This window comes from Oncorhynchus clarkii, chromosome 20 (assembly GCF_045791955.1).
Source record: "Oncorhynchus clarkii lewisi isolate Uvic-CL-2024 chromosome 20, UVic_Ocla_1.0, whole genome shotgun sequence".
Lineage (NCBI taxonomy): Eukaryota > Metazoa > Chordata > Actinopteri > Salmoniformes > Salmonidae > Oncorhynchus > Oncorhynchus clarkii.
This window is the reverse complement of record NC_092166.1, coordinates 19,827,161-19,855,160: the sequence shown is the minus strand read 5'-3', so window position 1 is coordinate 19,855,160 and position 28,000 is coordinate 19,827,161. Positions and strand designations below refer to the sequence as shown.

General features: G+C 43.6%; 1 protein-coding gene across 2 annotated transcripts; it reads right to left on the bottom strand.

Annotated features, from left to right (window-relative positions):
• Nucleotides 1-3: 3 nt before the first annotated feature.
• LOC139376049 (brefeldin A-inhibited guanine nucleotide-exchange protein 1-like) lies at nt 4-27,584 on the bottom strand. Of its 2 annotated transcripts, XM_071118181.1 has the most exons (39): nt 27,282-27,584; nt 26,521-26,615; nt 23,661-23,691; nt 22,488-22,644; nt 22,136-22,282; nt 21,378-21,557; nt 20,139-20,424; nt 17,686-17,805; nt 16,700-16,890; nt 16,296-16,429; nt 15,578-15,812; nt 15,342-15,441; nt 14,913-15,052; nt 14,712-14,820; nt 13,933-14,137; nt 13,611-13,722; nt 13,223-13,428; nt 12,416-12,500; nt 12,141-12,306; nt 11,795-11,946; nt 10,323-10,610; nt 8,677-8,827; nt 8,284-8,374; nt 8,107-8,147; nt 7,702-7,871; nt 7,417-7,568; nt 6,962-7,134; nt 6,606-6,766; nt 6,177-6,307; nt 5,648-5,777; nt 5,339-5,474; nt 4,995-5,133; nt 4,814-4,880; nt 3,504-3,663; nt 3,124-3,263; nt 2,756-2,924; nt 1,956-2,094; nt 1,491-1,608; nt 4-1,234 (listed from the first exon to the last, which is right to left on the bottom strand). In XM_071118181.1, exons 6-39 carry the CDS (start codon nt 21,414-21,416, stop codon nt 1,061-1,063), a joined length of 5,010 nt encoding a protein of 1,669 aa, XP_070974282.1. In that variant the 5' UTR covers nt 21,417-21,557; nt 22,136-22,282; nt 22,488-22,644; nt 23,661-23,691; nt 26,521-26,615; nt 27,282-27,584; the 3' UTR covers nt 4-1,060. The 2 variants fall into 2 exon arrangements, with proteins under 2 accessions (XP_070974282.1, XP_070974281.1); XM_071118180.1 differs by lacking the exon at nt 26,521-26,615.
• Between the last annotated feature and the right edge of the window lie 416 nt (nt 27,585-28,000).

The following is a 28,000-nucleotide window of genomic DNA, read 5'->3' as shown; positions in this document are numbered from 1 at the left end:
GCATTTTGAGGCAACTGAATCGTCTGTCAGTTACATATCAATGCAAAGACAAACCTTTATTGACTAATGAGAATGTTCCTGGTGGTAATTAACAGTGTGTCATGTACACCTCTTGTTTCCCAATATAACCGACTCGCCAAGAAACACTATCCTCACAGTACAGCTTCAAACACCATGTGTGTCTTGATTTTCATGACATCTATTTAACCTCCATATATTCAATGTAGAATTGTTTTCTTTTTTTAAATGACAATACATCAAACATGTGGTGACTGCTGACAAGATTTAGCAAATTCAAATGTGTTTAAATTTAAACAAAGTACTACAGTATATACATAGAATGGAATAACATTTACTCATCTTCATACAATAGTGTCATGGTAAGGTTAAGTTGAAATGACAAGTGCTGTTAGATTTCAAAAGAAAAACGCATGACAGGTTTTAAGTTGCGTTTACACCGGCAGCCCGATTCTGATCTTTTTTTCACAAATCAGATCTGATGTAATTAGTGGAATTTAAAAAAAGATCAGAACTGGTCTGTCTAGTCTGTAAACATGGCCTTAGTATATTACAAAGCTACTTTTGAATTGTCTAGTTGTATTGGAAGGCTGCTGTTTGGTACCTAGTGGCTGTGCAAAAGAAAAATCACTGCTAACGTTACTCATCCTTTTCACTAACAATTTCATACCTCCTCAGTTCCATAAAATAATGCCAAGAGATACCAAAAAGCACACATCACAGCCTCCACAATGTTAGTTAGTCCTCTGGTCAGAGGGGGAGAAATGACCAGAATAATTGCACTGTTATAACCATCATCTGTATGATATTGTAGGGTATTTCTATGCTGTACAAGGAAGCCATACTGCAGCCATTCATTCAGTGCTTTTCTGGGCCCCACTCACCACACTACCGTCAATAGTTAACATCACTGTGCAGCAAGGAGGAGCTTCCAGTACCATAATGTAGTGCCATTTGGGATGCACCCTTCCCCTCTCCCACCCCAGAGAGAGACTCTGAGCAGCCTGTGTACTGTGCTGGTCCTGGTCCACTAGTGATGATGTCACTGGCTCCCAGCAGGACCTAGCTCCTCTCGGTGACTAGGCAGCAGTGAGATGTCGAAGGCGTTGCCGATGCGGAGAAAGAACTTACGCAGCACGGCCCGGAGTTCTGGAATCAGGTCAAACTGCATGATCTCACAGAGAAGCGGGAAGTACCTGGATGCATGGGCCTTGAACTGGATAGTACAGGAAGGGACCCAATTAGCTTATTCTCCATCAAAGACATGGGAAGGGAAAATTACAACTTATTTTTTGGTACAGTGTTGTATATGGGGTTTAGGGTGAAATTGCCCCTAGACGCTGATCTTGGGTGAGTCTTACATTTCCCCCACTATGGTTAAAGACTGGGGGAGGGGAAACTGATGCTAGATCTGTACCTAGGGGAAACTTCATGTCAGAGGTGTATGTGGCTCTACTTTCTGATTGACTCACCCTGTCATCGCTGATCTTCACAACCTTGGTAAGGAAGAGGAGGAGGAGATTGGTCCAGGCTTCCCGGTGGCTCTCTGATGTCAGAGTGAGGAAGTAGGCCAGGGCCTCCCCACACACACTGCAATAGACAGAGAGACGTTACGGAAGTGAGTGAATGTGGAACGTATTTCCAGATCCGAGCAGCAGAATATTAGCCTGGTGGAACCCAGCCTGATCTCGGGATAACTCGCATTCTGTTTCACTTTAAACAAAATGTGAGCGCAGCAGTCAGTCTGACTGACCAGACTAGCAAAATATAGGTTCCTGTCTCAAAGTCTGTGCTATTCACTCTTGTCCACAATGAGGGACTAAAAGGTGCTGAACAGACAAACTCTTAACACAAGCCAATAGCACCATTTCCTCTAGCGAAGTTCTTGTTAAAGTGTCTTGTTAAAGAACAGAAAAAAAACATCTTTATGTTCTCACTTGAGCAGTCGTCTCTGCACCTCCTCCCAGGCTGCCTTGCGGCTGTCATCTGTGTACATGCGGAACAGGATGCGGAGGCCACAGGCCAGACTGTTGGTCTCCTGCTTCAACAGGTTGGGTTTGGACTTCCCCTTGAAACCTTAGAAACACCAACATGCTGTGAGACAACTGCTACTGTATGTTAGTCTGGGGCCGTATGTATCAAGTGTCTCAGAGTAGAAGTGCTGATCTGGGATAAGATCCCCTCCGCCCACGTCATTTTATTCATTGCGATCTAAAAGGAAAAAATGATCCAAACTCAGCTTTCCTACTCTGAGACGCCTGACACATACACCTCCAGATTAGAGTTTGCTGTGACAGTGTGAAGGTATTGAGCAGGGGTGTCGAACCCATCGGCGAAGCCCCCGGGGAACGCATTCGGTCTTCAATTAGGTCTGGAAGGCCACACTGAAAATCTGTTTGATTTCCTTGGCATCAAAAAATTCCTCTATCTGTAGTTTTTAAAATTTTCGATGATCCCTGACTGTCTCGTGATTATTAGCGAGATGGACAGTCAAGAAACTCTATTAATGTAGGTCCATTGACTGTGCACAGTGATTATTAGCAAGCTGGACAGTCAAGAAACGGTATGAATATAGGCCCATCTAGTCATTTTAAAGTATTTTAAATTTGTTATTTTTTAAAAATGTTTACTTATTTAAATGTTTTACTCAAACCACCCTCGGGCCGGATTGGACTCCCTCCCGTGCAGGATTCGGGCCGCTTGACACCCCTGGTATCGAGGGTCCTGAGTCACATACCAGCCTTCCACAGGACAGTCCTCTGCTCGTTGTTGGAGTTAAAGGCCTTGGCGAAGCGGTGGGATTCCAGCAGACAGTCCAGCAGTTTGAAGAGCTGATCCGAGGTCAGATAGTGGTACATTCCCTGGTCCTGGGCCTCCAACTGGACATCTGCATCTACTGTGTCTCTCTGGAGAGGTTGACAACACAATGCTCAGTTATAACCAAATGTTAGTAAGCCTTACTGATTCAAACTTTTTTTAGTTGTTAGTTGTAATAACATTGACAGCCCCTCTCAAAATATTATTTGCCATAAAATAAATATTGCCCTTAATGGCTTTGCTTCAGTTATTGAAACAGAGCGACTTCAACACTAACTCTTTGGTTACCTGTGCAGCAGCCAGGTTCTCTGCATCCTCCTTCCTGCTGCTGGCGGGAAAGAAGACCATGTTGTCTATGGTCTGGATCAGCTCCAGCTGCACAACACACTTAATGAGCAGCGCTGAGAATAACCTCTGCTCCTGCATCTCTGCAACACATTGACAGACACAGCACAGCCAGTTTGAGGGGCAGGAAGAGAGGAATAGGAGGCAGGAGAGAAACATGGCCACAGGGAGAGATTTGGAGGGGTAGGGATGGTGACAGGGGGGGAGAAGGTGAGAGACAGGGACAGGGGGAGAGAAAGGGAGAGTCATGGGTCATTGGCAAGGGAGAGACAACAAGGGGAGGGCTGCCTAGGACTTGCCCATATACCTCCACACAAACTCACTGGCTGGGTTCCTAGCCCTGGGGCCATCCTCATGTGTGCCCGAGGAGCCGCTGTATGTCCTCTGCCTCTGGTTCTCCAGGGAGATCCTGTCCACACTGCACACTGACTGCTGGTCCTCCGTACGAGTCTGAATGTCCACTGACTTCTGGGATATGGAGTCCTGAGAACACAAGAGAGGGACCGGTACGTAGCCTAGATTTGAAACACATCATACAAAATCACAACCAATGATTCCTATTAGCCACTTTCAATGCAACATACCGAAACAAAAACTATGTAAGACTTAGTAGGCAAAACGAACTATGCAAGAGATTTAATTGTAGGATTCTTTTACATTGACACGCACAAATCTGGCCCCTACAACACAGACCGGTGCGCCATAACCAATCAGAATCTATAGTAGGCCTATATGCAAATAAATCATTGCTATATATGGATTTGTGTCATTCACTTTGAACTGGACGGTTTTACAGCATGAGCGGTCACGATTATTATGGGCTTGTTTTAAGATAAAAGTGAGAGCTGCATGTAGCCACTTGTGCACATTTGTTCATATTATTTACTAGTTAGTGAGTTATTAGCCCAGTTATAGATCATTTCTAGTCAACAATGGGGGGAGTGATTGCTTCCTACAAGAGCACAAAACATGTACACTTCTAGCCATCTTTGAAATGCGAGTCAGGTAAAGAGCTTTTTTTGTGTCTTAAAGGGGCAGTGTCGAGACAAGGCAGAGAGTAGGATAATTTGTCTGATTCTCTGTAATAATGGTATGGGAATAATAATCCATTTTATTTTGTAAAGTGGTTTCTTGCATCAAACAACCAAATGTCAGTCATCTCCTCGTCCGAAGGACAAGTGGATAAATAGGTTAGTGTCAAGCCCTGCATGTAGGCCTACATTAAACTCCACACATTGGTTGATACTGTATGCTGAATGGTAGAACCGCTATTTCCATGTTAAAATGTTATGTGATGCATTTTCTCCATTGTTTTTTATGCTAGGCCCCTCTGGTAGGCCTACATTATGATCAGTTAGGTCATTATGATCAGTCAGTGGTGTTAAAACAGTAAATTAACGCGGGTACAGCCTCAGTGTTCACAGTAAACACAACGTTCACATTTGCGCTCAGCTGGCCTGAAATTTGCTCAGTGCCGAAAAATATCAGAGGGAACATCGATCACAACTCAGCATGCTGTTTCGATTCATTTGAGCGTTAAGAAGTACTGTATTGGGAAATCAGTGTGAAGTCTCAAACATAACCCAAATAAACGGTCAAAGTGGAATGGTGAACACACGAGCAGTAAACATACCAGGTTTGAGAGGTCGTACTGTGGCATCAGCTCCCCCTCTCCTCCAGCTGGTCTCCACGTCAGTAACCTAAGGACAGCAGACCCAACACAGAACAGAGGCAATTTACTCTTGCTATTAATTCTGCACACTTACAGTGGTTCAAATGCAGTAATAACTTCCTGTAATTAAAAAGGGTCTTACGCATGAGGGATGGTTGTTTTGAAGATGTCCAGCATACAGTTACAGGTTTTGTCCCATATCTCTGGGCTGAACTTCTCCCCGTTCAGAATGACTACATTTTCCAGACAGTTGGTCCCTGAGCGCGCCAGCTGCTCGTTGTCTGAGGAGAGACAGAGGTCAGAGAGAGAGAGAGAGCGAGAGAGACAGAGAGACAGAGAGACAGAGAGACAGAGAGAGAGAGAGAGAGAGAGAGAAAGAGAGGGGAGGGAGGGAGAGCAGATCAAAGATAGAGTGAAGAAAGAGAGAGTCCTAAACTCTGAGGTGTTTTAGATGAGACAAGGAACCAACCAGCCCTCTCCTCTCACCTTGTTGTACACACCAGTACAGTTGGGACAGGATATCATCCAGGAGAATATCACTGAGAGGCTCAAAGTACTGAGTGAAGACATCACAGATGGCGTAAAGTGCATGGTTACAGGTGGTGGTCATCCATTCAGCTTTCTGGGTTTGAAGAGGAAAACGAAGTTCATAAAAATGCAGCAGCTGGCACCTTATTCCCTATGTAGTGCACCACTTTTGACCAGTACTCATAGTGCCAAACCATTTGGGACACACACTATGTATTTTATGGCAGTGACACAAAGTTCCGGAAAATTAGGTTAGCTTAGTCTAACCTCAGTCTGCTGCTCTGGAAGTTTCATGTTGTCAAAGATCCTAAAGATGATCCTGAACAGATCCTGCCACCAGTGTTTCTTGTAGGTGTGACCATAGGTCTTCATCACCTCAAACATCACAGTTAAGCCCCTAGAGCAATGGCAAGGAAACAGGGATGATTTATTAGTAGAGGGTCCACACTCAGAAAAGTTTATTCTGCTATTTTACTCATTAAGGCTACAAAAGCAGGGATGATCATATCACTTGTGAAACTCATTAATTCATGCCAGGTTGACAAAATAAAGACTACTGCTGGTAGTTCATTGTGCATACATTGATTTGACTCATTATCCTCCAGATGAGACAGGGACTAGGGACACAGGTATTCAATCAAATAAATGTATTTTATAAAGCTCTTTTTACATCAGCAGTTGTCACAGTGTTTTACAGGTACCTGGCCTAAACCCCAAAGAGCAAGCAATGCAGAAGCACAGTGGCCTGGGAAAACTTCCTAGGTGTTTGTTCCAGGTAGGATGAGAAGGGCCTTACCTTGTCCTGACGTCCAGTTTACACCGGTTGATGATGCAGGAGAGCTCAAACAGGATGGGGAACCATCCTCGCACCCACACCCGGTCCTCCGGGGCTACATTCATGTCATCGCTGGTGTAGTCTTTGAAGGCCTGGCAAGAGAAGGAGGAGAGGTGTACATCCATGGGTAAGAGAGGAATGTCATGGCCATTCAGAGAGTTGGATTGTCCTGAATAAATTATACCTGAATCCATACATTACCTTTTCGTCTAGGTGATCTCCATTATCACTTATATAACCCTACAATAATGTTTGGTTTGTTTGACTATTTCATACTTTATAACTTCTGCCCAACTACTAAACATCTTAGTTTTATCTCTGATATACACCATCAAACTGTTAATTATTGGAGTATTTCAAGTCCTTCTCAACATAGTGCTCACTGCTCACCTGTGGCCTCTCAGACACATATTTGGCACAGTGGCGTATGAGGCGGATGGCCTCCATGCTGGTGTCAGGGAAGGAGGCGTTGCAGGCAAACTCAGACAGACACTTCACAGCATCCTGGAAAGAGTCAATGGTGGCCGGGAAGTGCTTCTCAAATACATTCGCTGAGAACAAAAACATAAAAAACAGAGAAATGACTAGATACAGGAACGGGTAATAGACAGGTTTCTCTTTGAGTTCCTCTTTGAGTTTCTCTTTGCACTACCATCCTCTATTATTCTTCATGTTGACATCGGTAAGTCATGTCATTGCCCAAGGAGTAGCTAGTGTTGGTCAGACTCAAAGAACCCAACACTTACTGACGATGTAGCCGGTGGTCTGGAAGGCCAGTTCTACGATGCTCCCGTCCTGGTCCGAGGCAGCCAGGTGGAACACTGAGAAGATGTTCTTCCACCCTGACCGGATGTTCCCAGCCTGGGAGTTCACCATCTGAGCTATACACCTCACCACCATGTCTCGAATGGTGGGAGACCTGTTGGCGTTATAGATTGAATCATTATGGAATCATTGCTTCAATTCAAGGTTTTAATCATTTTCCAGGTTTGAATCGTTGAATAATTTCAAGTTTTGAATCGTTGAATCATTTCAAGATTTGAATAAGTGAATTGTTTCAAGGTTTGAATAGTTTTCAAGGTTTGAATCATTTATTTGTTTTAGAAGGCCACAAAGGATACAATTGCAGCAATTTTGACAAGCATTGGAATTTCATTCCATGCACGAATTAGTGCAGGTTACAAAATAAAACAAAGCAGACCTGTTCTTCTTCATGATATGTTCGAAAGGCCTCAAGAAATCCTTCTGGAAACGGAAGTTGGCGAGCTCTCCTTTTTCTAAGAATTTCATAGACAGCTGCCTCAGGGAGTCAACAGCAAATATAGCCACATCCTCATTGGAGTTACATCCAACCTGTGCAGATACAAATGCATCTGAACCACTGTTGTCTCCCCCGAAAACTAGCAATAGAACAGCTCCATATAAATACATGCAGATGATGCATTTTTTCAACAGAAATTGCTACCTAGTTAAAAAACACAAAAACCTTATTAAAATGGTCCCCGATGACTTCCCAAATTCTAGACCACTGAAGCCTGATGCGGCCCATGTTGTAGTAGGAAATCTCCACAATCTTCTGAAGGCTGAACATACGCGGATGTGTCGGTGAGGCAAGCTCGTCCATGGATACAGCACACAACCACCGGACAAAATCAACTGCAAAATGACAACAAATGCATATCAAGCTGTTAATATTCATGTATACTCAGACAATAATGATCAAATGTATCATACATTTACCCTGTATAACTTCAAACTACCTACCTCGATTCAAACTGATTTATTTGGTTTGTTTCAACCATTATTTTTGTTCAACCATTATTACCTTCAGCACAAATGAGGTTAAATCTACACAGCATTTTTTTGTAGAGAAATATCAATCAATACCAACCTATTGCATTGCCATCGAGTCTGGTAGAACCAGTAAATATCCTGAGAAAAAACAAACAACATAAGATGAATTTTTCTCCATTTGCAATAGCGACTTCTTTTAGAGGTTTATTGAGTAATAAAACTGGAGAGGAAACAGCTAATAAATTCCATCATAGGGCCCATTCTATCAGCCTACCTGTCAACAGCAACGACGACACTCTGGGAGCTTGTCTCTCCAATGGACTCCTGAATACTGGCTATTTGTTTACGGTCCACATTCCCTCCAACTGCAAGACAAACAATGTGTAATGAGAAATAGCTAAGGTACATGTTTTCAGAAAACACCAATAGTCAGACAATGATACATAAGATTATATTACACATTATGAATAGAATATAAAAACCAAACCAGGCATTGTGACAATAGCCCAGAGACTCATCTAAAAGCCTTGTGCATTCCAAATGGCACCTTAGTATATCCCATATAGCGTACTACTTTTAGCAGAGCCCTATGTGGTTTTAAGGTGGAAAAGGGAATAGGGTGCCATTTGGGATGCAGCCTCTGTCATGGAAAGGCAAGAGGACTGACCCAGTCCCAGGTACTCTGAGCTTTCTGAGGCCTGCTCTCTCAGGCTGGCCAGGAGGCCCCCTTTGGCCGGGACTGTCCCTGAGATGTAGCGAGCCTTCACCCCTGTCCCGATAAGCTGTGCCAGCTCCAACTGACTGATACACTTTAGGATCTGTGAAAGACAGGACAGAAGAGTCGGGGTTAATACTTTCTGTTACTAATTCAACCTTTATTTAGCCTGGTATGTCATTTAAAAACCATTCTCATTTGTGATAACTAGCAGGAGAGAAGTGAGAGTTACTAATATTCTAATACCTTTATTTAGCCTGGTAAGTGATTGAGAACAAATTAATTTTCTGATATCGACGAAGTCGGTCAACAATTAAAAAACAGTGACAATATACTGGGAGAGAGAAGCCATTGAAAACATATCCTGGTTGATCAAGAGGTGAACCATTGACTTAGAATATGTGGACAACTACAAATACCTAGGTGTCTGGCTAGACTGTAAACTCTCCTGCCAGACTCGTATTAAACATCTCCAATCCAAAATTAAATATAGAATCGGCTTCATATTTCGCAACAAAGCCTCCTTCACTCACGCTGCCAAACATACCCTCGTAAAACTGACGATCCTACCGATCCTCGACTTCAGCGAGCCTCCAACACTTTACTCAGCAAACTGGATGCAGTCTATCACAGTGCATCTGTTTTGTCACCAAAGCCCCATATACCACCCACCACCGTGACCTGTATGCTGTCGTGGGCCCTCGCTACATATCCGTTGCCAGACCCACTGGCTCCAGTTCATCGATAAGTCTTTGCTAGATAAAGCTCCGCCTTATCTCAACTCACTGGTCACCATAACAACACCCACTCGTAGCGCGCGCTCCAGCAGGTATATCTCACAGGTCATCCCCAAAGCCAACACCTCTTTTGGCCGCCTTTCCTTCCAGTTCTCTGCTGCCAATGACTGGAATAAATTGCTAAAATCGCTGAAGTTGGAGACTTATATCTCCCTCACTAACTTTAAGCATCAGCTATCTGAGCAGCTTACCGATCTCTGCAGCTGTACACAGCCCATCTGTAAATATCCCATCCAATCTACCTACCTCATCCCCATATTGTTTTTATTTACTTTTTTGCACACCAGTATCTCTACTTGCACATCATCATCTGCTCATTTATCACTCCAGTGTTAATCTGCTAAATTGTTATTACTTGCTACTATGGCCTATTTATTGCCCTACCTCCTCACGCCCTTTACACACACTGTATATAGATTTTCTATTGTGTTATTTATTTCATATGTAACTCTGTGTTGTTGTTTGTGTCGCACTGCTTTGCTTTATCTTGGCCAGGTCGCAGTTGTAAATGAGAACTTGTTCTCAACTGGCCTACCTGGTTAAATAAAGGTGGAGAAAAAAAACCCCAAAAACGAAATGCAGTGACAATATACTATAGAACAGAGTTTCTTAATCCTGGTCCTGGGGAATGAAAGGGGTGGACATTGAATGTTTTGCCCCAGCACTACACACCTGATTCAAATCATCAAAGCTGAATGATCAGTTGATCATTTGAATCAGCTGTTTACTGCTATGGCAAAAACCAAAACGTGCACCCCTTTGGGTCCCCAGGACCAGCATAGAAGACAGAGTGAGACTAACCTCGTGCCAGGAGTTGCCCAGGTAGTTGCCATCAGTGTGGGCGACGGTGATGAGAGTCTTGATGGTGTCAATATTCTTCTGCTTCATCTCAGAGATACCAGAGCTGGCTGTGAGCAGGGTGAACCGCGCCAGGGCCTGGACGTACGCATCACGCTCTAGCTGGATGGTGAAGATGCAGGCTATCCTGATGGCACAGCGGATCCCCTCCAGACACAGAGAGGCTACCTCAGTGTCATCACAGTCCTGAAGACCCACGCTGAACGCGGCTAAGAATGGGGTCCATGCCAACTGGGGGAAAAAACACACAACGTCAATACACAAAGAAGGATTTCATGAGGGTTCATATGATCTTAAAATGGTATTCTGCATTTGGTTACAGCATCAGCTACATTCCCATTTTATACTGAAAGGAATGCATTAGTACTGTGAGTAATGGTGGCATATGGTAGCAGCAGTGGGATGTTGTACCTTGAACATTGGTCTGAATATATAAATAGAATGAGTTTCATTCTAATGTTTGTCCTACTGGTAATTCATTCTATTGGTCTGACGTGGTCTCTGTGAGTTACCTTGAACATAGTTCTAACCATAGAAATAGAACAAGTGTATTTTTTTTTATTCTTAAAAAAAATAAATGTTTATTTCAATTCTATGGGTCTGACGTGGTCTAGGTGGGTTACCTTGAACATGGGTCTGACGTGGTCTAGGTGGGTTACCTTGAACATGGGTCTGACGTGGTCTAGGTGGGTTACCTTGAACATGGGTCTGACGTGGTCTAGGTGGGTTACCTTGAACATGGGTCTGACGTGGTCTAGGTGGGTTACCTTGAACATGGGTCTGACGTGGTCTAGGTGGGTTACCTTGAACATGGGTCTGACGTGGTCTAGGTGGGTTACCTTGAACATGGGTCTGACGTGGTCTAGGTGGGTTACCTTGAACATGGGTCTGACGTGGTCTAGGCGGGTTACCTTGAACATGGGTCTGACGTGGTCTAGGCGGGTTACCTTGAACATGGGTCTGACGTGGTCTAGGTGGGTTACCTTGAACATGGGTCTGACGTGGTCTAGGTGGGTTACCTTGAACATGGGTCTGACGTGGTCTAGGTGGGTTACCTTGAACATGGGTCTGACGTGGTCTAGGTGGGTTACCTTGAACATGGGTCTGACGTGGTCTAGGTGGGTTACCTTGAACATGGGTCTGACGTGGTCTAGGCGGGTTACCTTGAACATGGGTCTGACGTGGTCTAGGCGGGTTACCTTGAACATGGGTCTGACGTGGTCTAGGTGGGTTACCTTGAACATGGGTCTGACGTGGTCTAGGTGGGTTACCTTGAACATGGGTCTGACGTGGTCTAGGTGGGTTACCTTGAACATGGGTCTGACGTGGTCTAGGTGGGTTACCTTGAACATGGGTCTGACGTGGTCTAGGTGGGTTACCTTGAACATGGGTCTGACGTGGTCTAGGTGGGTTACCTTGAACATGGGTCTGACGTGGTCTAGGTGGGTGGCGCTGGTGAAGGGAGCCTGGACGTGGCTGACTGCCTCCATCAGGGCCTTGGCTGTCTTAGCCATCTGCTCCATCTCTACATTATACAGCAGACGCCTCTGCTTCTCACTGGCTACACCTGGAGGAAACAGAGACTTGGTGGGCATGCTCTCACATACAAAACACACCTACTGTACACACACTGTCAACAACTAGCCACACAATAGCCTATGTTGATGCAATAACTGTGCCTCTGAGGACAGAGAAGCTTTGAATCCATTTAGTGTGCTTGTTTCTTCTTGACCCGTGTCATTTTGTCATCCAGCAACTTACTTTGTTTGCTGGATTTGAGAGTTAATTTTTTGGTTTCATTCATGGCTATTTTCTTCCCTGCGATTTCATCGTAAATAGCTGACAGGTACTCCTCAGGTAAATCTTTGCTGTCGTTGATTCCTCGGTTCATCTTGATGTATTGCTCTTTTGTCATTTTATTCTTCACCTACATTTTAAAAAAATTAAAAAATGTAAATGTTTGGTCACAGCTCATGTTTTAACATATGAGAAAATGACCTCTCTTAATCAAGAAACTGTTTGCTTGAGATACTTACTTGGGGACTGTGAAGGTCTGTTGTCAGCATAATGATTGAATAAGCCAGGACATAGGCCGTATCTGCACTAGCAAACTCAGTTTGCCTGAAGGAACAGAGAAAACCCCCAATGTCATAACATGTACTGTGTAATATTATCAGGGTGGCTGCGGATAGGAATTCTCTGGAACCCACTTCCCGACACCTAAAAGTCAGAAGCTTTACACACAGTCTCTGCTCTACTCGTTTGGCTGCCCAGGGAACAGGCTACTCTGGTGAATTTCAGAGATGAATGGAAATAGGTGCTTGTTTAATAAAGTTAGATCAAAGTTGATATCTGCAAGATGCCATTATTCCTCTCATGCGGCCAAAACGAAACGGAGTGCCCCACTGGGCTTACAGGACCTTTGTAAAAACACTGTACATCTCAAGATCTAAAGGCACATTCTCATTAAGCTGATTGAGATCAAATGGTTGGCATGCAGACATGTGGGTAAAACTTGAAGAATTATCATTACACGATTAACAGTGAGAAATGTGAAGGCAGGGTGACCACAAACATTTGTGAGGGAAGTAGAGGTACATGAACAGAACGTGATCCGGATCTTCAGCTCTTGGGAAGAGGCTTCCAGGGGGGCGGATCATGCCGGTTACCTTCGGATCCGCAGCCTCGGCCTAACATTAGAACAACCTACATCTATTAAAGCCACACCATGGACTGCATCCCAAATGGCACCCTATTCCATTGTCAAAAGTAGTGCACTATAAAGGGGAAAGGGTGCCACTTGGGACGCAGGCCATGCAGTCTGTCTACTGATAGAGACTCACCCTTGGTTACATTCTAAATATCTGGCCGCAAATTTTTCCATGAGACGATCAATCTTCTGGGCCTCTCCGGGCAGACGGAAGCCCTCCAGGAATAGACGCAGAGCCGAGACAAAGTCCTTGCCTTGGAAATCCATCTGGTCAACATAGGCGTACATCACCTCTTTATTAATGCGCTCGTTATCCCCGATGAACTCACCCACCTGAGTCTGATAAGCAAAGAAGGAAGTCCATACAGAGGCATTTCAATATACACAAACACAACGGAAATACAGTGTATATCCAATATGTTTGTGGACATCAGTAAGAAGAACACAAGTTAGATATCTCTTTTTACAGGCTAAGAGGAAGTTAGTCTCATTCATTGCATGTAATTTCAGCAGGTGCTTACAGAGTCTAGCCTCTCCTCCTGGTGCAGGAACTGGGCTAGGTCCTCTGGTGTGGTACCCAGCATCCCTTGCTCCTGCAGGTACTGGATGCCCCTCTTTGGCTTCTTGTTGAACCTGCACAGGAAGAGAGGGAGGGGGATAAGTCTGTGATAAGTGACTGAGCAGACTGACTGATCTACAAATCATAATGATTAGTTATTTAGGATGCAAGGTGATTTGTAGATTAGCCAGTGTGCTCAGTCCGACTCTCAAACACAGCCACACGGAGCTCTCTGGGCCACTGATAGCTGCTCTGACTACACTACCAGTCTCCAACACACTTACAGGTCGATGCCTTGCTCGATGATCTCTTTCTGCTGCTTGAGGACCTCGAACTGCTCTGCGTTGTCCGTTCCTGACATGAGGGTGCTGTAGGAGCCGATGCCTGAGGAGGCGCTGGAGTCCAGGGAGTTGAGGCTGCCGTAGCGGTTGATACTCTCTGGTGGTTTGGTGCTCTCACTGGGCTCCTGATCCACGGGCTTCTCCTGACCTACAGAAGAGGGGCGGCACGTAGGGACATCCCATAATATTAAGAATAACTCTTTTCCTTTATAAACACTGTTAGAGGTCTCAACCTGGATCATCTCAGGGGCTCACTACTGTACCAGGTCTGCAGCTGTAAGCCTGAACACCACCTGTGTTTACAGCGGGTTAGCAAACACAAGGCCACACAACAAACTGAAAGGTAGCTACTACCTAACACTAAGGCAGAGGGGATTTTTGCTAAAACTGATCATCAAGATCAACCTCAGGCTCTAACTGGAACAATGGGTGTCTAAGGCTATGAATACATTTCAGGATTTACCTGCTCTTCCTTACAAGATCAAAGATAGAGAACAAAACAGATCCAGATCAGTGATGGAAAACGTAACGATAAACAAAAACGTAGTTCAGTGTGAGCTGGAGAGAGATCTCAGGTGTGCAGTTAAAGCCTCAGCGAGTTTGCGTGTCAGTAAGAAGGGCCTGGGCTATTTGCAGTAGCTCTGGTTATGAATGAGGACAGTTTGGTCTCAGGAGAAACACAGAAGCTCTTATTCAACAGTAGTAAGTAAGTGGTATCTTACCTAGACTGGTCTGAGAGTTAGGGTTCACATACTGATCATTGCTCCACTCCACCATACACTTGAGAATGGACACCAGACACTCCAGACCCTTTTTCCTCAAGCTCAGTTCCTACAACAACAACAAAAAACACACATTAAAATGGTCACACAACAGGAAAGGAGATCTATGGATAGTGAGTGTCCATTGGAAGCATCTCTTACCTGAGCAGGTGTGGTGCCAAGCTCATGCCCCACTCTGCCCTGTGCTATCTTCGACAGGTAATTGACCAGCCTCTCAAATATATTAGCAGCGTTCAGGTCACAGTCGTAGTTGACATAGATATCCACCACACTCTGGGCGTCTGTGAGGAGAGGCAAGAGACAGAGGTGAGTGTCTGTCTGTCAAAGCCTCAGTAGTGGGAGGTTGTATCATACCTGGGGGCCGGGGAGACAGACAACCAAAGAGGAAGGAGTACTACTGCTACCTCGCTCTCCCTTCAAAGTTCATGAACAGAGGAGCAAACTGAAGTGAAGAGGGAATCCAGCAGCTTTTCTTTATTGGTAAAACCAACGTGTTTCAACCCTTCATCAGGTTTTACAGATAGACAAACCCTGGTAGTGTGAAGTATAGTAGACAAACCAGACACCGACCTGCACAGATCCTGGTGAGGCTCTGGATCACCATCCATTTATGATCATAGGAGCTGGTGGATGTCTCCAGGATGTAGAGGAAGATCTCCTTGAAAAACACCTGAGGGAAAAAAACTCGGTGATGAAACTCCACCATATCTGTTAACAAACTCCGGTCTAAATCATGTTGTAATGATTCAATGGGAATAGGGTGCCATTTGGGACAGACCCATAATGAATCGAGACAATTCCAGTACCTCAATTTGCATCTTGAGGTGAGTCTTGAAGTGGGAGAGGAGGGTGAGGAAGATGGAGAGCGAGAGCTCGAAGACCTCGGGGACAGAGGAGACGCCGTTCTTAGACAGCGCCACACACAGGTACTGCTTGATGGCGTTGATGAACATCTCGTTGGTCTTGAAGACGGGCCCCGCGTTCTGCAGGATGGACAACAGCAGCTGGAGGGACAGCACCTTGGAGCGCAGCTCGTGAGATCTACAGAGACAAGCAGAAAACAACATTTACTTTAAGCATCCACATATAATGCATGTTAAGACTTGCCATGAGCACGTATATAATGTCCTACTATCATCTAATATACAGTGGTCATGCATAGAGCAGGGCTGTTCAATCCTGGTCCTGGAGGGCTGAAACAATTCTGGTTTTCATCCTCTCCTTCTAATCAGGGACTAATTCAGACCTGGGACACCAGGTGAGTGCAATTAACTACCAGGTAGAAACAAAGTGTTTCAGCCATCCAGGACCGGAATTGGACAACCCTGGCATAGAGGGATGTAACAAACTATTAGCCTTATTACAAGACATTATAAAACAAGTTATAAAGCTAAGTTATTATACCTGTAGGCTTTAAGTAAAGTTTTAACAAGAGGTTCAATCTTACAGTCATTTCCTGTGGCCATATCCTACCGGTCTATTCATACAGTAACTAGGTGTGACAGGGTATGAAGGAGAGCTAACTTAGGATCAGGAGGTCCATCAGACAGTGGCTTCATAGAGAGTTTGCAGAGAGAGCGGAAAACTAGAAAGGCATCCTTCTGGAGGATATGGGAGAACTTAGCAACAGGAGACGAACCACTCGTAGCTCCAGATTCCTAGAAAACGAAACGCACAGATTCATCTGAGATTAACGAAAAAATTATACATTCTCATATGCACAAATGTACATGAATGCACCAAACAGATGTTAAAACTCCATAGACAATGTATGAATCCCAAATGGCACCCTATTCTCTATATAGTGCATTCATTCTGACCAGGGCCCATAGGGCTGTGGTCTAAAGTAGTGCACTATAAAGAGAATAGGGTGCCATTTAAGATGCATACAACGCTATTCTATGTTGGGGAGCAGTGTAGGTGGGCACCTGAGTGTCGTTGGAGGAGACAGAGATCCTGTCATCTGTCAGTGAGGGGGTGAAGCTGGCAGATATAGGTGTGCCAGGGATACCGTTGGCATGGACGTTCTCTGTGTCGCTGCCCAGCCCGCCCTCCTCCTCCACCGGGACTGGCATATCGTCTACACACTCTGTAGCGCTGCACACACTCTCCCTGCATTCTACACACACGCACGCAAGCACACACACACGCACGCAGGCAAACAGACATATGCATGTCAACCTCTCCTGGCTCAAAGTGGAGGAGAGATTGACTTCATCATTACTTGTATTTGTGAGAGGTATTGACATGTTGAATGCGCCGAGCTGTCCGTTTGAACTACTGGCACACAGCTCAGACACCCATGCATACCCCACAAGACATGCCACCTGTCTCTTCACAATCCCCAACTCCAGAACAGACTACTGTATGAGGCGCACAGTACTACATAGAGCCATTACTACATGGAACTCTATTCCACATCAAGTAACTGATGCAATTTAAAAAAAGATACAAATACCTCTTCTGGAACAGCGGGACTGTGAAGCAACACAAACAAAGGCACAGACACATGCAGACACACACACACGATAACATACGCACTATACACACACGTACACATGGATTATGTGTTGTAGATATGTGGTAGTAGAGTAGTGGCCTGAGTGTACATGCTTAATGTGTTGTGAAATCTGTTGTCAATGTATTGTAATGTTTTTAAAATTGTATATCTGCCTTAATTTTGCTGGATACCAGGAAGAGTAGCTACTGCCTTGGCAGCTAAAATAGAACTTAGGATCATCTCAGAAAACAGAACTGTGGGGCTAAAATTGTATGATAAAGAAAGATCATTTCCATTTCACAATCCATCCACCTTGTGCATGGTCAACAACTTTCAAGGAACTAAAGTGAGTCCAATTTTCTACAGACAAGACAGACTATATAAGACTATAAAGTTAAGAAAATGCCGTGTTACCTCCAACAACTGTATTGACAACTTCCTGCAGCATGGTCTGGACCCTCTCTTGAGCCTGCTCCTCCTCATAGTTGAATGGTTCTTGCTCAACAACCCCTTCAGCATCTTGCGGAGAAAAACCTAGAGCGATGTAAACACACTTCACCATACTTACTTAAATCAGATTGACACAGATTGAGCTGCAATGTAATTACTTTCAAGTTTCAGTAGAGGACAATATCCTGTAGGATTTAAGGGCGGCACGTAGCCTAGTGGTAAGAGCAGTGTGCCGGTAACCGAAAGGTCGCTGGTTCGAATACCCTAGCCGACAAGGTGAAAAATCTGTCGATGGTGCCTTGAGCAAGGCACTTAACTCGAATTTGCTCCAGGAACGCCGTACTACGATGGCTGACCCTGTAAAACAACACATTTCACTGAATATATCTGGTGTGTGTGACAGTAAAATATTTATACCAACAACAAAAAGATGCACATAAGTCTTTCAGAGAGTTATTTTACCATCACTCCACTACTGCTACCACGGCACAGCTACATGTGTACAAAACATATTAAACCGCAGAAGTCTCTGAAGACCATTTCATTATGAATCCCAATAAAGGACCTCTGCCTTGTAATACCTTGTAGAGTTCAACTGCCTCTGATCAGGCCAAGGAGTCTAGAATGTACACCATATTCAGACATCACCTATTTTCTATTAAGTGCACTACTTCTAAGTGCACCACTTCAAAAGTAGTGCACTATAAAGGGAATAGGGTGTCATTTAGAACATAGCCCTTGAATTATGATGGAAGCTTCCTTCCCGCCATCTAAGAGCTCTGTAGCCCTTTAACTTCGTGGTAATTGGGCTGTATAGATAGGGCTAAATTGAAATGTTCCTTACAGAAGAAATATGAAAATAATATGCATAAACATGGTAGAAATTGAAAGGGACAGTTGGGAGATTATGGGGAAATTATTAGTTGAGAACACAACAGTTCACCCGACAAGGCTGAATTCAAACATTACACTGTTAATTTCATGTACTGTACTTTTCGCCAGTGTTGTAAAAAATACTTTAAAGTACTACTTAAGTAGTTGTTTTGGGTATCTGTACTTTACCATTTAAATTATTGACAACTTTCACTTCACTACATTCCTAAAGAAAATAATGTACTATTTACTTCATACATTTTCCCTGACACCCAAAAGTACTCATCACATTTTGAATGCTTAAGTATTATTTGAAACCAAATACTTTGACTTTTACTCAAGCAGTATTTTACTAGATGAAATTCACTTTTACTTGAGTCATTTTCTATTAAGGCATCTTTACTTTTACTCAAGTATGACAATTGGGTACTTTTTCCAGGCACTGCTTTTCACTACATTTGTTGATATCGAAATCTGAAAATACTCTGGATACATTCAGTAACATGATAAGAATATTCCTGGAAAATGTAGGGTAGGTGCAACATAAAACAACAAAATGACAAGGTGCAACATAAGAGGAATAACTGGTGTCTCCAAGTGGCCACACACCTCTCCAAAGTGTGTACACTTCCGAAGTCCTTTCAATGCACTTATGAATCAAAGAGCCTTGAGCTATAAGATGTTTTATTTTAGCTCTCCTAGCTGTGCCATTGAGGAGAAAACACACTTTTACTGTTGTTGTTTACGCAATCCAAAAAACCGCCCATTATAAATCACAATCTGAGTCAAGTGAGCATCAAATCACAAGGCAATTCAGAGAAACAGATCATACTTTTGATGTGCATAGAAAGGGGTGCATTCAGGTGTGTGTTCTGCAGAGAATTTCCTTCCCAATAGACAAACATAGGCTCATTCGCTTTGGAACATGTCATGTCATGTTGTAACTGTACATCAAACAGTGAACGAAAACGTTGACACTGTATATGAGTTTTATGATATGGAAATGTGATGCGCACATGGGTGTATGGCTTGCTTGTATGGCATCAAAGCGGTATTCATTATAATCCTCAACGTCTCATGTTTCAAAATACATTGAGTCATCTTAATTTACAGCATTACTCTCTATCAGGCAACAAAACATTTTGCCCAATTGCTGGGAGGGATGTGGGCAACCTCTTGTCACGTGTGGTGCTCAAGTTCAGAACGTCGGTCATTCAAAACCCATTCAGAGCTGTGAAGCGCAGAGCCTGAGCTCTGACATAATTTATACTATGTTATTGTACAGCCACTGCGTTCCAACTTAGGCGCTTATCTGTGACAAAATCTGCCATTTTCAAACTGTGTAAAGGGGCTACCATGGCAAACCTCTCTCTCAGCAGAGAATGTATAGGAATACCAATTCACGTGCATGGATTTTACGTCTCCTAATCGAATGCAGTGATGAAGGTGACACACACTGAAATATGGAACAGTGATTTCCATAGAGACAGTAGACAACTTTCCATAGAGACAGTAGAGTGATTTCCATAGAGAGAGAGACTTACCCTGTGCAGCAGCTGCAGTAGCTTGGTCCGCCTCCGTCTGCTCATTCTCAGCACTGCAGAACACAGAACCGTTCTCAGGCTCCAGGTCCCCGCAAGTGTTCTGCTCAGGCATCTGGGTGGCCTCCTCCTGAGGTGGGGGTGAGACGGTGTGCTGCTCCTGTTTAGGGGAGGCAGGGGGCTCCAGATGAGGGGAGGCAGGAGGCTCCTGCCCCTGTTGGCTGACTGGTGACGGCTGCAGATGCTGCTGTCTTAGACGCTCCTTCTCCATCTGTCTGGCCTCCTGGAGCTGGTGAGACAAGGGAACACACACACACACACACGTTTTCACTTAATGCATAGCCTTAGACGGCACAAAACATAATCATAGGCCAAACAATTTTAGACCATGCACTGTCAAGCCAAGCACTAAAACATCACTGGGTATCATTTGATTTTTTTTCAAGGTGTCTGGTATACAGGTCAATATAAGGAAACCAATCACAATGTTGGTACTAAGCACATACATTGTTTCCTGAATCCAGTGTCTTCAAGTCATAAATGATAAACAATGTTACATTCTTGATTTCTGACTGGCATTGTGAGATTAGGTTTAAATGAACTCAACTGGCTGCCAAGTGGTGACGTCACAGCTCATAAAAGGTCAAAGCATTCAGTGCAACAATGCAAACACTGACCAAGGCAACATACTTTAGGGAATGCTATACTGTGTCTCTTTAATGCAGGGGGCTTAGTCAGGGTTGGTTCCCTGGTCGGGTCAGCAGCCAGCTGATAGGCAGGGCTGCGCCTCTCTACTGGAAAGAAAATCCCACTTGGCAAAGATAGCAGAGAGACGAGTCATGCCAAGATGCACACACACCCAGAAGAGAGTTCATATATCATCAGCCACTTCAACACCAAGCAGCGGAACGCAACGCACTTCCCTGCTGCAAGCTGTACCTGACGCACCTGCTTTCTGGACGACCCAGAACAATTTATCCTGTGATTTGAATGCTAGATATCATCGGAGAGTTTAAATAAACTTGAAAAATTCTATAATTATGTTCCAGCTTCTTTTCCATTGATGCCGTAATCATAGAAATATAATTACTGGAATGGGAAAAGGCCTCAGACTACACTTATGGGTACACTCAATATGGCCGCTGGTCCACCCGTCATGGCACATTGACTTGAATGGGGATACCTGTTCTAGTCATTCTATTTCAATGGCCCAATTATGACAGAGCGAGAGAGAGCGCTTACTGCTTGGTTCTCCATACGTGCAAAGATAACATTGAGCATCTGTGTGAGGGTGGCCTTGGCCGTGGTCTGGTTGATGAGGTTCTTGCTGGCCAGGTAGATGTTGTAGCAAGTCCTGACAGCCTGCAGCACTGTGCCCTCGTGGATTTCGATGTGTTGAGAGGTCACCGATGTCAGCAGAGCCTGCAGAGTGACAGCACCCATTGAAATAGAATGCTTGACTCCAATGGGTACACCCTAAATTACTGCTAGTATACCCATTACGGCATCATTGACTTGAATGGGGACACCCATTCTACTTCTATGGCACCGAACTAACAATCACTACCGCTCACAGTTCAAAGATATGCTTTTTATGACCAAACACAAAACATTATAACAACATGAGAATGTCAATTTTCAATCATTCCTATCATTAACAAATCAATTATGGTTACCTCCTGTCTCTAAAAATCATGATTTTGATGCTATTCCTTAATGGGCAGTAATATTGAACAGTAAAAACCAATAACTGAGCATTACGTCCGCTATGTATCTGCCAAATGTTAGATTGACCAGTTTGGCACAACCTTGAGAAGAAGGGCCTGAACACACCATTGATGTGTGTTATCTGCTCAGTGGCGAGACGACAGAAAGACAGGCAGACACAGGCCAGTCAGGCCTGACACAGGATTAACACTGAGGGGAGTAGAGGAGAGGCAGGCTGGGGCTGGTGTGTCTGTCACACACAGTGTAGAGGAGAGGAAGAGAAGAGCTCATACCTTTATAATTTGTAGCTGAACACCTTGGTCTGTCTGAGGGCCTTGAAAGCAGCCACATATCGTCTCGATGATTCTATCGATCAACCTCTTACCAGGCGTGGTGTTGTCTGGTGCGTTTCCAGTGAGGTGGCCATAAGCAATGAGTTTCTGGAGAAAGAAAGGTCAGGTTAACCCTCAATGGTGCATGTATTGGACAATAATACAGACACATTATGTAGACATATTTTGATCAGTTCCATTTTCCAAGATAAGACATACATCTAATGAAGCTGTTTGTGTTTGGGTGTGTATGTGTATTTGGGTGGGTATGCATGTGTGCACGTCCATGTGTGTAGTGTAACCTACCACTGACCTGTAAACAATCTAAAGATGTGATGACAATGCGAGGACATTTGGACTGGCAGGCTAACTCAAATGGCAGGAAGTACTTGTCTGCTTCAATGATGGTATCCTTGGACTTGACCGGTGGTAGGGTACTGGAATCAGCATTGCTGTCTCCAGGAGGGGGACTGGGGGGGGGGGGGGGGCACACAGTGGCAACTAAATGGTTAAAACATTAGGCCAAACCACATGTCTGAGGAACTCAACCACCTAACATTGGACATTTGTGCCTCAGTGAGCAATGGCAAACTGGTTACAGGGGTAGGGAGGAAAACAGGGGAGGGATACCAGTGTCTGCTAGGTGGACAATGACACAAACACAATAGCTGCACTCCAATTCTTTACCCTTCTCCAGAAGTGTGCACTTGAACACTCCCTACTGCCAATGCTTACATCAATCCAATGCTTTTAAATGCATGAGGGCAGATGTACGAGTGAACACATTTTGGGAGAAAGGTAGAGAATCAGGATGTAGCCAATGTCAGTTACAGTAGCTGGGGGAGCCAGTCTACGGAGTCAATATTTGTATCACACTTCTCGTTTCAGCTCCATACACCCTCCCTCTCATTTCCTCAAACATTAATTTGGCTGGCAACGAAGCAGATTAGCCAAAACTTTAATTGCATATTAATGCAGACTCGAGAGGCGTTCATCTCCCCAAAGCATATTTGTTTTTGTCAATAAATGTAAAAAAAAGTGTCTTGTTTTTAACATTGAGTGAGAAGTGATGAAAGCTTTATAGACTGCTGTGCTACAGTGTGTGTGGGAGTGTCCCAAATGGCACCATTTTCCCTATGGGCCCTGGTCAAAAGTTGCATACTATATAGGGGGTAGAGTTTCATTTGGGAATCACATTGTGTCTGGTCAGTGTTCCAGCCTGGGGCCTGGGGGGTGGTGACTTGGACATGTGAGAGCTCAGGTGTGACGGGGATGAAACCTCCATACAGAAGCCAACAGGAGATGTGCGGGTCACTGAGCTGATCTGAACTTTGGGCCTGTCTGGCTTACCAACCAACAACATATTCAGAAAGGAAGATTGTTGTTCTCAGGAGCCAAGAGAAGGAGACACATCAAAACAACCCATTATTTACTACAGACATTTCAAACATACACACACACACACTACATCTCATAGTAAACCCACCTCAGCTTCTCTGTTTCTTCTTTAATTTCCTCTGAAAACAGGAAGAGAGAAACAATTAACCAAATACCTTTGATATTGGCCCTGCATGGCCTGTATAATGCTGTACATCAACAGCCAATGTTATATGGCAGCAGTAGAGGGTTTCATTACATGAAGTCATGGGCACTTTGTCAAATTAGCCGATGTCCTCCACGACTATACATTCCTGCCCTTGACCTTCATAGAAGATCCTGCCAAATTGAATACTCCATACAGATATTGATGTCCGCTGGCAATACAATTACAGTTGAGATGCTCTGTGAACAGGACAGAAAACATCCAATACCGTAATATAATTTCTCTTCATAGGAGCTACTGTCCATTTTATGATTACTTCATGAGTCATGATGAGATCATCACCAACGGCCTCATTATCAGTGACATCATCACCCCTGGCCTCTACCAACCAGGGTTGTATTCATTAGTGCACACAGTAGCGAAACATTTTGCAAAAATTAAAAAAGAAAACAAGAGTATCTTGTTGGACAAATTCAGGTAGGTCCATCCCTGTTCTGGTTGGTTTTCTTGTGTTTTGATGTCTAGCGAATACTATCGAGACCTGTAGGACGGAGATCACTCTGGGCCAGATAAATAATAAGAGCAACACTGTGGAACCAGATACAGAGATAACCTCCCCTCCATCATCATCATCATCATCATTATTTAGACTACAATGGAACGGGAGGCACTGACCACTCAACAGTGTACCAGACACAATCAATACAGAATGAAGATTAACTAAATAACAAACCTAGTGTTTGGTGGAATTCAGAAGAAACAAATGCACCCCATGACTTGTCAACCCGAAAGGCAATCAGTAAACAATTTAAGTAAGTATTTTTTTAATCAATCTTTTTTTCACCAAAATATACACCACATTTGACCCTAAAAACCATTTACTCCAAGTTAAGAGGCAGCAGATCATCCAGACGTTTAATGTAGCTAATTAAACATTTGGGTATCAGTGGAGCAGGAGCCAGTGAAGGAGAGGTTGGGGTCATGGTCATCATCCACCTGGTTTCATCTTGGATGGCAGTATACTTCTAAGCAATGGCGCATGTTAGGCTGGCTGCTTACATAGCTGACAGTGAAGTTGTGTGCATAAGATATGCAAGTCTATGTACTTGTCATACTGATTCATTAGTGAGCAAATAGTCTTTGGTTTTGACAAACTGGCTTTTCTGTTCTGGAATTACTTTCATAGCACAGCTGAAAGTTTACCCTATGTATAGAAGTCCATATTATAAGATGAACTCATTTGGTAAGATACTGTCTAACAAACAACCTACACATTCTCTCCATTCCCCTTTAGATTTCTTCCTTAAACAAAACACAACCATATACCATCTGGTACATCTGGTACATCTAGTGTTGTATAAGTGTATTCCAGATGTTTAACCATGCTTAGAAGCAGGTGCAACCATAGACATTGAATTATTAGAACCGGCCCCACCCATTGCAGACCCATTGAATTTAATAGATACGGCCGCTCAAGTAATTATGTTTCTAAAACAAAATATAAAACGCAACATGTTAAGTGTTGGTCCCATATTTCATGAGCTGAAATAAAATATCCCCAACATTTTACATAAGCACAAAAAGCTTACTTCTCTAAAAAGTTGTGTGCAAATTTGTTTACATCCCTGTTAGTGAGCATTTCTCATTTGACAAGATTTTAATGTAATTTATTGAACCTTGATTTAAGATCATCCATCCACCTGACAGGTGTGGCATATCAAGAAGCTGATTAAACAGCATGGTCATTACACAGGTGCATCTTGTGCTGGGGAAAATAAAAAGCCACTCTTAAATGTGCAGTTTTGTCACACAACACAATGCCATAGATGTCTCAAGTTGAGGGACCATGCAATATGCATGCTGACTGCAGGAATGTCCATCAGAGCTGTTGCCAGAGAATTTAATGTTCATTTGTACACCATAAACTGCCTCCAAAGTCATTTTCGAGAATTTGGCAGTACGTCCAACCAGTCACACTACCACACGTGTAACCATTCCAGCCTAGGATCTGCACATTCGGCTTCTCACCTGAGACCAGCCACCCAGACAGCTGATGGAACTGTTGGTTTGCACAACTGAATAATTTATGCACAAACTGTCTGAAACCATCTGAGGGAAGCTCATTTGCATGAACGTTGTCCTCAACAGGGTCTTGACCTGATTGCAGTTCAGTGTGGTAACCGATTTTAATGGGCAAATGCTCACCTTTGATGGCCACTGACACACTGGAGAAGTTTTGCTCTTCAAAGATGAATCCCAGGTTCAAATGTACCGGGCAGATGACAGACAGTCTGTATGTCTTTTTTTAAGGTATCTGTGACAAACGGATGCATATCTGTATTCCCAGTCTTGTGAAATCCATAGATTAGGGCCTAATGAATTTATTTAAATTAACTGATTTCCTTGTATGAACTGTAACTCAGTAAAATCTTTGAAATTGTTGCATGATGCCTTTATATTTTTGTTCAGTGTATATGCAATTGCATTTTATTTATTGTTGTCAACTGCTGGCAAGCATAAACCTCCTGGCACGGGATGTTTTTCAGCACTACCATAGACTGACTTCAAGGAATTATGGATCAGAACTTTCTGTGGACAGTTCACTACTTGGGACATTTTTGGGATCATAGCCTATTTAGACTATTACGACTAGAGACCAAAACCGTTGACACAATTTGTGGGTTAGTGGTGCACCCACAAACACACACACAAGTATAGTGCAATACTTTTGACCAGGGCCCATAGGGTTCTGGGTACAAGTAGTGTACTTTATAGGGAATGTGGTGCCATTTGGGATACATACCTTATCTAGTGATGTTATGCAAACTCTTGTCCCATTGCCACAGTCCGGCCCACAGTACCCTTCTTGAGCCACATCATGCACTGTAATGTTGTTGTCTGTCTCCACAGGGTGGGACCAAACTCTCAGTGAATAATTGCATCAATTGCTAATGTTAATCCTGAATTAAGATAATGTAATATAATATATTTTTACCATGTTTCCTCTCCCTAAAAAATTACAACAAAATCTCTACAAATCTTTGTATCTGTGTGAATCTGCCAATGTAATCACTGTCAACATTATTAAAGCAATGATGGCAGCATACAAAGAGGCTTGCGCTGATCAAAATGTAACACTAATTATTTAGTATGGATTCGTAACTAAACACGCCGTCTTTGGAAGGCACAGGGTAATTACGGGATACTGGTGTGGTCACAATGGAGTGGACCACCCCTCTCACACCTGCGACCTCTCCCAGGCTACACCCCAGACGACAACAAGCATACATATCCTAACAAACTAGATAACTGGTATTGATCACGCTTGATTTTGTTTTCGGCCCAGTATTTTAATCGAATCCCGATTCTGCAGCGATTTAAAAGCAATACTTGTTTTGAACGCAGCCCATATTGAGAACGTTACTACAATGAACGAATTGCAACGATGTATCCAAGCACTTCATGTATCGAACCGAGAGTCATTGGTGCAGTAGCACGATGTGTGTAGCCTATGACAAATGATGATGACACCCCAAACTTACACATTGCCACAATATAACTCACCTAGTGCCACCTCACAGGCTTTGCGCAACTGGGAATGGTGAGCTTTTTTCACCTCCTTATCGGCTAAAATCTTCTCCAGTGCTCGGTTTAAAAACATGTTTCTCGTTTTACTCTCATACATGATGTGATGGAACTGTATTCAAAGCTGCTGCCCCGTGGACAGAATAGTGTTGTTATAGTCTTATTTTTTTAGAGAGGGTAACATTGGAGCACTAAGAAGAAACATAAAAATATCCTTTATTCCAGAAAGGAAATCCCACCGATTTCTGTCAGCAACCTGTCAGCGCCATGTTGAAAGGAAGTAACGTCATTCCGTCACTTACGTCAGCAATGAAATCTTGTTTCTGCCGGTTGGGGGGGATTTACTCCTATGCCATTGCTTTACATTGGGTCATTCCACATAGCTATATCACAGAGGGTTAGTTATAAAAACATCTTTGTCTATATGCTGCTGACTGAGGCAAATCCCCCGACGCTGGCTATACGGTTTTGGAAACATTTGGAACTTAACTTTCATATGAGCAAGACATTTATAAACATTAAAACAGAGATGGAGCCAGCAGTGGTCCATACCTTCAGTTGAGAACCCAAGAGGGGTACCCCTTGGGTTCTCAAGAGCTAGGGACACCAAAAACTTTTGCACCACTGTCCACCAATGTCCAGTTTGATCAATGTTCCAACATTAAGCTTCACTGTATTATATCCAGAAAAACAACATA

What these genes read in the sequence shown, in the direction of transcription:
- LOC139376049 (XM_071118180.1), bottom strand. Translation starts at nt 27,402, where the DNA reads ATGTATGAGAGTAAAACGAGAAACATGTTTTTAAACCGAGCACTGGAG. An exon ending in GATGGACCTCCTGATCCTAA is followed by an intron (nt 15,813 to 16,295) that starts GTTAGCTCTCCT and finishes TTGTCTCTGTAG; the next exon opens with ATCTCACGAGCTGCGCTCCA. An exon ending in AAAACAACCATCCCTCATGC is followed by an intron (nt 4,881 to 4,994) that starts GTAAGACCCTTT and finishes TGCTGTCCTTAG; the next exon opens with GTTACTGACGTGGAGACCAG.